We start from the raw sequence: 13442 nt of genomic DNA, 5'->3' as shown, positions 1-13442 counted from the left end.
CAAGTTAGAAGCATATTTGATCTGATGTACAAACAGACCAGTAAAGGTATAATCAATCTAAAGACTAAGGAAATAATGAAGCAATCCAAGATCCTTGAGATCAAAATCAATGCCTAACAGCTTGATGATACTATAAACAAAAGTAGAACTGTTATCTGTGATGATAATATCATCGACATAGAGTGACAGATGCATAGTGAAAGACTGATGCCTCAAGATGAACAGATTACCATCAGCAGCTGAAGCACAGAACCCAACATGAAGCAACTGAAAAGTAAACCTCTCAAACCAAGCCCTAGGGGCCTGTTTGAGACCATAAAGAGCCTTATGAAGAAGGTAGACATGTCTAAGAAAAGTAGGATCAACATAACCTTGAGGTTGAGCCATATAGACCTCTTCCTTAAGAATGCCATGGAGAAAGGCATTACTGACATCCAATTGCCTCAATTCCCAACCATGTTGCACATCCAAAGCAAGAAGAAGTCTAACAGTAGCAGGCTTGACAACAGGACTAAAAGTCTCATCATTATCCAAGCCATACTATTGAAGGTAGCCTTTAGCCTCTAGCCATTAACCTAGCTTTGTATCTTGCAATTGAACCATCACTATGCCTTTTAAGCATATAAACCCACTTACAGGTAACAACATTCCTATGAGGAAGAGGAACCAAAGACCAGGTATGTTGTTTCTGTAATGAATGAAATTCAGCATCCATGGCAGCCACCTAATGAGGATGTTTAGAAGCAATGGCAAAGGAAGGAGGTTATGTCATAGTGTAATCACATTGGACCTGCATAACTTTAGGCTTATAGATGCCATGCTTAGACCTTGTAATCATAGGATGGGAATTATGTGAAGAAGGAACAAGAGCAGTAAACACAAGATCAGAAGAAGAGGAAGGAAGGAAGGACAGGATCTACAAGGACAGGCAAGGAAGATGGAGGTGAAATATCCACTGAGGAAGGAGTGTCAATAGGAGAAGGAATAGCAGGAATAGGGCAAGAAGAAGAAAGGAAGGAAGGAAGAAGAGAAGAGACTAAATCAGAATTTGAAGGAAAGGAAGAAGGAGTATTAGGAGCAACAGATGGAGAGGTCACTGAAGGAAGATTAGGAGACTCAAATTGAGAAAACCAAGTAGACAAAGATGAAGAAAAAGGAATATGAGGATTGGTAAGATGAGAATCATGAGCAAAAAGAAAAAGAGTCTCATTAAACAGAACATGACAAGCAATATAGAGTTTGTTAGAGGTAGGATCAAGGCAAATATAACATTTAGACAGAGGAGGGTAACCAAGAAAAACACAAGGTTTAGACCTAGGTTGTAACTTGTTCTTGTTAAAATGCCTAAGAAAAGGATAGCAAGCACACCCAAAAGCCTTAAGGGCATGAAGAGGTGGTGGTTTAGAGAACAATTTCTCCTAAGGAGAATGAAAACCTAACACTAAAGAAGGCAGTCTATTAATAAGGTAGGTAGCAACAGTAAAAGCATAAGACCAGAAATTAAGAGGAAGATGAGATTGGTAAAGAAGAGCAAGGCCTCTTTCAACAACATGCCTATGTTTCCTCTCAAAAACACCAATCTGTTAAGGGGTATGAGGACATGAGGTTTGATAAAGAATACCATTGACAAAACAGAATGATTGAAACTCAGTGTTAGTGTATTGAGAACCATTGTTAGTCCTTAGAATTTTAAACTTAGAATTATGTTGAGTTTCAACCATAGACTTGAAATGCTTAAACACAGATAGAACTTCACTCTTATGCTTAAGTAAAAACAACCAAGTGAAACAAGTTTAATCATCCACAAAGATCACATAGTAGTTAAATCCAAGCAAAGAAGTAATGGGAGAAGGACCCCAAACATCATTGTGCACAATTTCAAGAATTGAAGTAGTCACAATTGGAGTTTTATTCAAATGAAATCTGTGCATCTTAGCACTTATACAATATTCACAAGAGGAACAAACCTCATCAATCATGGACAAAGAAGGAGATGAAAATACATTCTTGAGAGTTGAATATAGAATTCTAGAACTTGGATGCCCAAGTCTGTGATGCCAAAGCAAAAGATGTTGTGGTTTGACAAACACAAAAGCAGAAGTCTTGAAGTGACTTAAGGATGGAAGTGAAGACAAGTCAGAGATAGATGGAATAGGATAGACCCCATCTTTACTCAACCCTGCGTAGAGGATCTTCCTTTGGGCAAATCTTGAATTAAGAACTTATTGGCATCAAAGTAACAAAAAGCATTATTTTGGAGACAAAGTTTATGAACAAACAAAAAGATTAGAAGCAAGGTTAGACACTCTTAGAATATTATCAAGCCTAAAATTATGAGTTAGGTTCGAAGCTCACCATTGCCAATGTGAGTGACTGGCAGTTCTTGGCCATTACCAACTGTGACAGTCTCATGTCCTTGGACTGGTTCTTGATGAATAGAGAGTTGTGACAAATTTGGAGTCACATGATTAGAACAACTCGTGTCTGTAAGCCAAGAGTTGGAAGCTTGAACCTGAGCAGCTTTGGCCACCATGGAAGCAAGCTTAGCAGGTGCATGCCTTCCTTGATATGCAAAATCCATTCGATGGTAACAATCAAGAGCTGAATGACCACTCTTTCCACAAATCTGACAGATTGGCCTACTAAATTGACCTTGATTGTTGAAAGGCTTAGCTTGATTAAAAGTCTGAAACTGAGAAGAAAAGCCTGGATTGCCTAGGTTGAAGTTCTGAAACTGAGAACCAAAATTGGAATAACTGCCTCCACCATAGTTAGAACTCATACCTCCAGAATTATTACCATTTCGACGAGCACCTCTACCTCTTTATTGTGATTTCTGCCTCCTCTTCCTCGAGGAAAACCTTGAGGGTGGAAATTTGCAACCACAGCCATAGAAGCTGGATCAACACTATTGGATCTCTTTTTAATTACTTTCTCTTCAGCATTAAGCAATGCATTCAACTCCTCCACTGACAACACATCACTTCTAGTTCTTAAAGCCAACTTAAAAGAATCATATTTAGAGGGAAGACCATCAAGAATAATGTGAAGAAGCTCCTCATCATCCACAAACACAGAAATAACAGCTAATCTATCATGAGCTTGCTTAATCTTCTGAAAATAACCATCAATAGAATCAACCCCTTCCTTGATTGCATTCAATTCATTGCACAGACTCATAACATGAGACCTTGAGACTGAAGCAAATCTCTTCTCTAACACTCTCCAAACTCCTCTAGTAGATTGTTGCCCAACTGTGAGAGCAAGAATCGCAGGAGAGAGTGTTGAATTCAGAAAAGTAAACATAGCCTGCTCACGATTTTTCCAAGCTATGAATGTTGGACGATCTCAGTAGTGAAATTCCCAGATGAATCCTTTAGAAACCTATTTGGAGGGGTAATTGAATCATCAAGGACATCAATCATTGAATAGGTATCAAGAATTACCTCAATTTGATGTTTTCAAACAATATAATTCCCGTGGTCAAGCTTCACAGTCATCATAGATGACATATTTGACAACAACAGTAATGAAGAGCTCACTGGTAAACCTAAAGTAGCCATTGCAGGCAAAACACTTGAAGAAGACGACAAAGAAGATGAACCAGATTGAGCAGAAGCCATTGATAAGGATCAAAGCTCTGATACCATGTAAAAACACTTTCAATTTCATAGATAAAACTCTCTCAATCTCATAGTTACTCTATCAATCAAACTAGGAAGAAAAACAGAGAGAGAAAATAGACTGAATAGTATCAAGTATTATCAACAAAGAGTACAATACAATCTATGAATACAAGAGAATATATATATATATATATATATAGATACATCAGATAATGGAAGAAGAGAGAAGCCCGAGAAATATGAAGTCTGTTACAACTGACTTTCAACCACTTCACATGTGCAATAACAGAGCACCACACGTGAGATAACAAAATGCTTCAATAACTAATAATTCAGAATGCTTCAATAACTAATAATTCAAGCACCATAGAAACGACATCGTTGGGATTAATGAGAAACAACAACGTTTGGCTTTAGGCATGTTTTATATTTAACCACTTTAATAGACAATACCGTTTTAGGTTTGGGAATAGCGTTGGAACAGTGCCTTCTTCTTCATGATTTGAATATTCTGAACTAAGACTTTTACTAAACCAATGCCCTTAGAGGATTAGTTAACATTTCCTTGCTAGCTGAATACAGTAAATGTAATCATCATCTCCATTGGTTCACGTTCAAAACTCTATACTGTATATAAAACCCCTTTTTTTCTTTTTCTTTTTTTGGTGTTGACTAGCTAGAGTAGCAGCCATTGGGCTGCGCTGCTGTTCACAGTGGCTAGAAGTACTCTGACTCATTTTGACCATGCTAACCTGTCCTCTTCATTCCAGGCTTTTGGGTTGGTTTGGCACTGATGCCAATTTGCAAGAACTGACTCTGTTTTCTAGTTACTGGGACATGTTGCTCTTGTCACGTAAATGTATACAAGTTCATTGTTTATATCTGTGTCTGTGTTTTCTTCTCAAAAAAAAAAAAAAAAAAAAAAATGTGTGTGTGTGTTCCTTCTTTTCCCGAATACTTTTTCACTGTTTCTGATGGACTCGCATAATTTTGTACACGTGCATTCTGAAGAGCTATTGCCTATCGGTTTTGGCACAACTTAAATATAGCTCATTCTTAATACTCAATAGCTTTTATCTGTGCAAAGTGCAAACATGGTCGCAAATTTTGCCATTAAAAAACTACGGGGCTTCACGATAATTCGAAGTTCGATGATTGCTTTAAGAAAAAGTTTGGTTGTAATTCACGATCATAAAAAGTGATGCATCATGCATGTCAAAGGAAAACCATGAAATAAGCTTTAAGCAACCATTTTAATAAACTCAATCAGTAATTTTTAGAATTTTTTTCTTAAAAAAAATTGAAAAATAACCAGTCCCTCTCTAATAATTATAAAGCTAACATCACGAAGCTTCCACCTCTTTATCTTTTTCGTAAGTAGAGCGGATTGCACTTTGTGCTTTGTACCCAGCTTTTGCATTTTCTGAAATTTGAGCTCAATGACTACTAAACTCGAAAAAAAAGGAACACTTAAAAATTCTTGAAATATATAATTGCATTTCGAACAGTATTAGGTAGAATTAAAATAAATTTGGAATTTTAAAAACATTTTAATATATTTATTCAAAAAAAAAAAAAAATCATCACGAGGGGTCTGTGTTCTATGACGTATATGCTCAATCCTGTGGTATTGGGCACCAAATTAATGACCAATTGGTGAGATTGTCTCAGTATTAGGGAATTTCAGGCGTCATTGAGAGGGACTATGGGGTCAAAAATTAATTAATTCAATAGCCTAAATTAAGATTTATTATATCTCATCCCAATCTGTCCTAAACTGCTTGACCTTATACCGTAGTTGGTTGCATATATCTGCTTCTTTCAATCATGAGGTAAAATTGTTGGGGTTTATTTAATGCTCTTCCATTTCTTTTTCACTTCCTTTTGTTGTTGTTGCTGCTGATTTTTAAATGTTGTTTTGGCTATCTTAGTTTAGTTTGACTGCAATAGCATGTCCTTATGTAGAAAGTTATTTTTCACGAGTAGCATGCAATTTGCAATGCCCTCCACAATATTCAATTTCACTACCTTTTGCTTTATTTTCCTTGCCTAACTGAGAATGACAAGCTTGACAACGAAACCCTTAATTTGGTGCAAATCGTCATCAATTAGGCAAAATATTTTCACTCACACATGAATTTTAGCTTGGCATTCTTATCTAATTAACAAAATCTTCTGTTGACTTGGGATACCATGTTCAAGCACTCCCTTCCCTACCTGGATTTCTGAAAAGAAATAAAAGGCCAACATCATGATTAATCAGATGGTCCCATGTGCGGTGATATTCAATCAAGCTTTTCCATCTTTGCATGGCATCTTCAAAAGCATATGCCAAACGTTTGTATTTTATATTATCTCAATTGTGATTCTTTTCTATCACTTAGAGAAAGTTCATTCAATCAATTATTAGCTTTCGATGATACTAGAAGTATGATAAATTTCACAATTTTTCTTATAATTTTTTGATGTATTAAGTTGTGATTAGTATAATAATACTTTTTATGTGAATTACAGGTACCGACCTTACTTTTATTATTATATGCCAATTTCAGCTAACCATCTCAACAATTATGAAGAAAACTCTAAAATTTACTGTCCTTAAACTTATTGATTGGTCTTTGTAAAAAGTTTATTGGCTTCAAAATTGAGAGAGAGAGAGAGAGTCGGCACTGCTACCTAGTGTTAGACACATTCATCATCCCTTGAATGGAAGATAATAAGTCTATCTTTTTTTTTGGATGAACGGAAGATAAGTCAAATACGGTTTTCTTTCAACAATAATTTCATTAGATAATGTTTGGTAGCCTGTATGGATTTGCTTGTGAGTTGTGGTGGCACAAACAAAATACAATTAATACCACAAATGTGGTACTCAGACATTGGCTACTTGTTTGACCTGTACTATACGTCTGTTCTCAATCCCGCCATGTATATCACTGTCAGACCACTCAGACCATCCTTTTCGTGTCAATGAACATGTGATACTTTTCTGACTCAATGATGAAAATCATAAAAGAATATAAAATAATAAGACTTTGTAACATAGTGTAATTCAATTTTTTATTAATATAATTCCAGCGAAAAAATCAATTAGTGAATTTATGGATCTGTCGGTGGTTAATATATGCTATATATTTATTTATTTTTGGATGGTTCTGGTTTAAATTAAAATTAGATTTCGGGTTCAGGGAAATCAGCTTCCATGTGCTTCTTTTCTACAAAGATGGCTTGCATTTGACATTTGCTATTTCTACTATTTTACTATTTAGTATTTAGCTAAGGTTTTGTGAGAGAGGACAATTTGCTTCCAAATTATCAAAAAAAAAGGTTATGGTAAATCAAGGCAAGAACTCATCCACACACACACACAATTAAAATGTAACAATAATTTATTACACAATTACAGGCTTATCAAAAGCCAAAACAGGCTTCCGAATAGAAACATGCGCACACATCAGTAGAGAGACTGCAATATGAAACTTGCAAATACGACACTATTTGTGACAATAATTGTACCAATACTGTGACATGAAATAACCATTTCCATGTCCCACACTCCCACTTGCCCAGCAAACGAAGACCTTTTAATTGCGTGGACTGTTCTCTGCTCTCCACCTTTTATAAAAATTTAATTATAGACTGAATCCCGTCCCAATGCACATGCCAACTACTCTTCCAAATGTTGCATTTTGAATTTTCGACGATTGCCTCTCTTTTTTTTCTTTTTTCTTTTTTCTTTTTTCTTTTTTGTCTTACCTATTCTGTTGTTTCTTTTTCCTTTTTTGTTTTCAGTAATTAGGAAAAATAAAAAAAAATAAAAAATAGAAAAAAATTTCTGGATGATATAGTACCCTTTTTTCTTGTTTGCTTAGTTATAATGAAGATCTGATAGTACATGCATGTTGACATGATGAGTAGGAGTAGGACTAATGAAAATTGAAAAAAATAATAATAATAATCAAAATTCCAAATCGAGCCAAACCCAGATTAGGTAAAGCTCAGCTCAATCAGTTGAATTGCTTGACGTTGAACTAGTTTTTATATCACATACTTTTATCTGATAGCTAGCCTCTGGAAAATCCTAGAGAGACACACAGTCAAAGAAAGATCAAATTGTTATCATTATTATTCTTTTTTACTCACTCTCTATGTGCTAGCTCAAGCTTAAAATAGATTTCCTTTGGTTTAGTCTTGACCTACTTCTGATCTCTCTTCCCAAGTGAGAGCAACAACTTGGTCTATGACACGAAAGAGGTCCACATGCAAAAAGGACCACACACACACACACACACACAAGCCCTTTATTTTGATGCATCACCATCATTGATGCCGGCCTTAACGCTATCTTTTTTTGCGTTTTAATTTGCTTAATTTAAGGATGTGGGTACTTTATTTTCTTGATTATTGGTTCTTGCATTTTTACATGCCATGATTGTATGGAGATGTGAAAAAATCAAAATGCATTGCACTGTGGCACCTAAGATTAAATTGATTGGGGTTATCCAAAAAAAAAAAAAGATTAAATTGACTGGAGCAAATCTTGCTGTTTACAATATTATAAAATACAACAGGGAATCTGGATTCCAATACATCACACCTATAGCTTCTACTTGAATGTGACATTATAATATAGTCAGTCAATCATCGAAATAAGTCACCATCGAACAGCTCACTGGTTAGAATTTGTGATTCAATTTTCTCATTAGTGATTAAAATAATTTATTGATCTTAACCTTTTCTCATTAGTGATTAATATAATTTTTTAATTCTAACTATATCCGAGGTTTGTTTTCTAATTTCATAATCATGAAATCATATGTTTCAAGCCAAGAGGTTTGTTAAAATTGGAACAAGAGATCAATGATGGATCAGTTCAGCTCTGTAAATTTTAACGTATTTTTTAATAATTAAATAAATATTAATCTAGTATTATTTATTCAACTTTTATAGTTGTTTTGTTTAAAAACTGTTCTTCCATCTTTTTGATATACAAAATTGTTAATCTAGTTTTTGTATTTTGGTTTTATTAATATCTCATTTACAATTGTTAGAAAAAAATAATTTTGAATTATTATTTTACATATTCATAATAAAATAATATCATTTTTTTTTTTTGAAAAAATATTAGGGTTTTAATTGTATTGTATTGGATTTTGTTGGTTCAATATAAATATATATTTTTTCTTTAAAAAAAAAATTATTATTATTCTACAATGTTAAGAATTTATTTTATAAAAATAAAATATTGGAGCCTTTTGTTTGTTTAATGGTTGGGGGGCCTCAAAATGTAACCTTTTAAAAATTTTGGGACAAGAGGGGGCTAAGGCCTAGGCTTGAGTCGGCACTGTGAGAGAAAATGATAAACTCACTTACCGAATTAACAAATACATTACCCTGTTCTTATATATAGAAAACAAAGTTTTGAGAGAATAAAATGATAGACTCTCTTATTGACTTAACAAATACATTCTTCTCAAAAAGAATTAACAAATACATTATCCTGTTCTTATATTCAGAAAATAGATACTCGAAGTACCTAACTGATGAATTCCATAACATTGACTAATAGAAATCGAAATAGACAAATTAACCTATCAATACAGGACAACTTTCAACTCTAACAAACTGATTAAAAACAAGGATATACGGCTAGCAGTATAGTAACAACATACAAAAGTAACAAAGCTGAAGCTATAAAGTATGTGTTCTCTTCAATGAGTAGTGAACTGAGGATGAATGTTTGGAATATCCTGATAAGGTTTATCAAGTTAAAAATAATGACAAAATTTATCTACAAAATTGGTTGTAACATAAGGTACAACCTTACTCAATAAAATAAACATTACTATATATTTTAAAAAGCTAATCATTGAATTGCATGTTCTTTACACTCTTAATATACATGTCAAATTTTATATCAATCGAATATTATATATTATATGATCTATAAGTTTACATTTTATACATAATTTTAAATTACAAAAACTAGCAATTTAAATAATTTATTGATAAAATAACTATTGATCTGTAACTTTCTAAAAATTTTGCAAGCTATATAAGAAAAAGATGTAATCCAATGATGGAATTCTCAAAATTCACCTTCAATAAAAAAAAAAAAAAAAATATTGAGTAAAATTGTAACCTTAAACTACAACTAACTTTATAACTAAATTTAGTTCTAAAAACAATTACATCAATTAATTTTATAGTTTAATTAGTTAGCATTTTTTTATATTTCTATCAAAATAATTAGGGGTTCAAACTCTCCTCACTTATGGTAATTATCAAATTATATAAAGTAATTGCAACATGTATAATAATAATAATAATAATAATAAAAGAAAGCAAACGGGCACTTTCTTTGATCTTACTACTACGCCCACAGAACGGAAGAAATGCCATGCAAAATGTGAAAAAGACGCTCTAGAGATAGAGATAAAGGAAAGAGAGAGAGAGAGCGCGATGAAAGTCGCGCCGCCTGGTCCCTGTATCCCCAAAAAAATCATGGAAAGTATGGTCACACGTTTTGGAGCTCTCTGTGAAGAAAATTACATACACAAGGATCTGAATGTACTCTAAAAAAAAGGAAAAGAAAAACCATATTCTGAATTATTGCATTCTAAAAGCCACAGTTAAAAAAGAAAAAAAAAAGAACGAAAAAAAAAAAGTTCACACCTATACTTTATAGTCTGCTTAGCTTGCAGCCTCTAAATCTAATCAATCAAGATCCACCAATAATTAAACAATACCCACTAGGGGGACATAACATTAGTCGAAATATCCATGACAGCTTATTCAAACATGTTCCGATGCGTATGTATATTATATTTCTATGTTGTTCGGAGGTGATATTAATATTATTTTATAGTCAATTTAACATAGATGTATCATTTTACGATAACCCACTAGTACTAAATGTTTTCCAAGAAAGGTGAAATACTATTGTAAAGTCATACTACCGACACAGGTTTATTGGCCCAAGGGTAAAAAGACAAGCTATATAAGAAGGTCTAGCGGGTTGGTTTAAGAGCAGAACTCACTACCAAAACCCTCTTAGGAGTGAAGATGGGGAAAATGAGGTCCTCAATGGCCTCTCTCATGCTCACTGTCTTAGTAGCAATAGTCTCACTTAGCTTGCCATCAGAAACCAACGCAAACTACCCATATGCCTCTCCTCCACCACCTCCTTACCACTACACATCACCACCACCACCTCCTTACCACCCAGCACCACACTACCCACCACACTTTCCACCCCACCACCCAGTGCACTCTCCTCCTCCACCAGTACCAGTGAAGCCAGTGCATCCACCACACCACCCACCACACCACCCACATTATCCACCACACCTTCCACCCCACCACCCACCACCCAAGAAGCCCTACAAGTACTTCTCTCCTCCACCACCTGTTAAACCACACTATCCTCCTCATTATCCACCACACCACCCGGTGCACCCACCACATTACCCACCACACCACCCAGTGCATCCACCACACCACCCAGTGCACCCACCACATTACCCACCACATATCCCACCACATCACCCACCTACTCCAGTTTACAAGTACAAGTCTCCTCCTCCACCACCAGCACACCCCGTACTCCCACCATATAAGTACAAGTCTCCTCCTCCACCTCCTCCTGTTTACAAGTACAAGTCTCCTCCACCACCCCCACCACACCCAAAACCAGTTTACAAGTACAAGTCTCCTCCTCCACCTCCTCCTGTTTACAAATACAAGTCTCCTCCCCCACCCCCACCACACCCAAAACCAGTTTACAAGTACAAGTCTCCTCCACCACCCCCACCACACCCAGTACTCCCACCATATAAGTACAAGTCTCCTCCTCCACCTCCTCCTGTTTACAAGTACAAGTCTCCTCCACCACCCCCACCACACCCAGTACTCCCACCATATTACTACAAGTCTCCTCCCCCACCCCCACCACACCCAAAACCAGTTTACAAGTACAAGTCTCCTCCACCACCCCCACCACACCCACAACCACACCCATACCCTCACCCACACCCACAACCACACCCACACCCACACCCAGTCCCACCGTACAAGTACAAGTCCCCTCCTCCTCCACCACCAGTTTACAAGTACAAGTCTCCTCCACCACCCCCACCACACCCACAACCACACCCATACCCACACCCACACCCACACCACACCCACAACCACACCCACACCACCCAGTCCCACCGTACAAGTACAAGTCCCCTCCTCCACCACCACCAGTTTACAAATACAAGTCTCCTCCACCACCCCCACCACACCCACACCCACACCCATTACCACACCCACACCCACACCCACACCCATTACCACACCCACAACCACACCCACACCCACACCCAGTTCCCCACCCAGTTCCCCACCCAACACTCCCACCATACGCATATAAGTCTCCTCCTCCACCTCCTCCAGTCTACAAGTACAAGTCCCCACCTCCACCACCACCACACTACATCTACTCATCACCCCCTCCTCCTCACTACTAGAAAATGCCTCCAGAAGTATGGTAAGCTTCTTATTACAACAATATTACATTTACTATTTTTTTCTATGACATTTCATTTTTAGCAACAGTAAACATCTCTAGTCAATCTTCGCATTTTAAGTCGTCCAAACATTTTTTTTTTTTTTTTCCTCTTATGCTTTCTAAGTCATTATAAGCAAATGAACATATTGACCAGAGTCAAAACATTTTCTTGCAGGAACGCATGAGGATTTGTCAAAATAAAGAACGGCTGCAGGCAGAAGATGTTTATTAATTACTACTATACAAGAACAGCGCGAGTTCGGATTTGATATGGACGTTTATTTTATATGTTTATAGGAGTTCCAACTTTTTAATATTGTTGGGTGAAGTGCTTCCAATGTGTATTTATTATGCCCTATCATGTCTTATGTATTTTGTAGATTTCAACCTTAAGCAAACGCGAAGGTTGATCGCTATAATAAAATAAACACGTTTCTCGAATGGTCTATCGTAATGGTTTTTTTTTTTTTTACCTCTCGTTAAGCTTATGGTGCTGGGTGTGACTTGTGGGAATGTGACATCTCATAATTAGACCCTTTTGTCTGGGAATGCATGGCATTTTCCATGCAGCAGAATCGAAAATAGCGTCACAGGAAAACTTAATGGACAACAGCAAATCTTGTCATGTTGATCGCACTTTAATTGAACCTATCTGTCGTCTTATTATTGGAAGAATACACCCACATTCTTACCAATACACTTGAATGGTGCTTTTTTTTTTTTCACGGTGTGTGAGTGCCACGTTTTCTATCTCATCTTTATTTTAAGAGTTTGAATTTAGAAATAATGGTGCGTAAAATTTATATTTTATATTATTTAATAATAGATTGTCACGTTTGTATTTTACTTAAAATTTAATATATCCTACTATATTTAATAATATCTCAATATATTTTCAATTTTGTTGGATTTATATATAAGTATCAGAATTAATTGGGTATGGTTATACCTATTCTTAAATATATGATAAGATAATATGATTTAAAATTCATATATAATTTAATCTCTTATTTTAAATAATATAAGTTTTTATAAAAATAATTGAGCTTTTAGCTTTTTATCTCACAAATTTATTATTGAAAATAAACAATTTTCAAACATGAAGGCATGATTTTTAACTTGGCCTCTGAAGTCATGATTCTGTATTTCAAGTGTGTGTAAGAACCTATCATAAACACTACCCCTTGTCGTTTATGTCCTTGGAGAACTTATAGCGTACAGATGAACCCTTTTTTTTTTTAGTTTATTAATATATTTTTTTA

At 35.5% G+C, this 13442-nt stretch overlaps 1 protein-coding gene across 2 annotated transcripts; it reads left to right on the top strand.

Moving 5' to 3' along the window:
* The first annotated feature begins 10641 nt into the window (after positions 1-10641).
* Positions 10642-12621, top strand: LOC115975048 (extensin-like). Of its 2 annotated transcripts, XM_031095687.1 has the most exons (3): positions 10642-11763; positions 11802-12159; positions 12356-12621. In XM_031095687.1, the coding sequence occupies exons 1-2, from the start codon at positions 10692-10694 to the stop codon at positions 12137-12139; spliced, it is 1410 nt and encodes a 469-aa protein (XP_030951547.1). In that variant the 5' UTR covers positions 10642-10691; the 3' UTR covers positions 12140-12159; positions 12356-12621. The 2 variants fall into 2 exon arrangements, with proteins under 2 accessions (XP_030951547.1, XP_030951546.1); XM_031095686.1 differs by having other exon boundaries at positions 10644-12159.
* The last annotated feature ends 821 nt before the right edge of the window (positions 12622-13442 follow it).

Source organism: Quercus lobata, chromosome 2 (genome assembly GCF_001633185.2).
Source record: "Quercus lobata isolate SW786 chromosome 2, ValleyOak3.0 Primary Assembly, whole genome shotgun sequence".
In the NCBI taxonomy this organism is placed as follows: Eukaryota; Viridiplantae; Streptophyta; class Magnoliopsida; order Fagales; family Fagaceae; genus Quercus; species Quercus lobata.
This window is presented reverse-complemented; position numbering and strand designations above follow the sequence as displayed.

Excerpts from the sequence above, each read along its gene's own strand:
- LOC115975048 (XM_031095686.1), top strand. The coding sequence starts at position 10,692 with ATGGGGAAAATGAGGTCCTCAATGGCCTCTCTCATGCTCACTGTCTTA. Across the intron at positions 12,160-12,355 it reads AAAATGCCTCCAGAAGTATG|GAACGCATGAGGATTTGTCA; the intron begins GTAAGCTTCTTA and ends ATTTTCTTGCAG.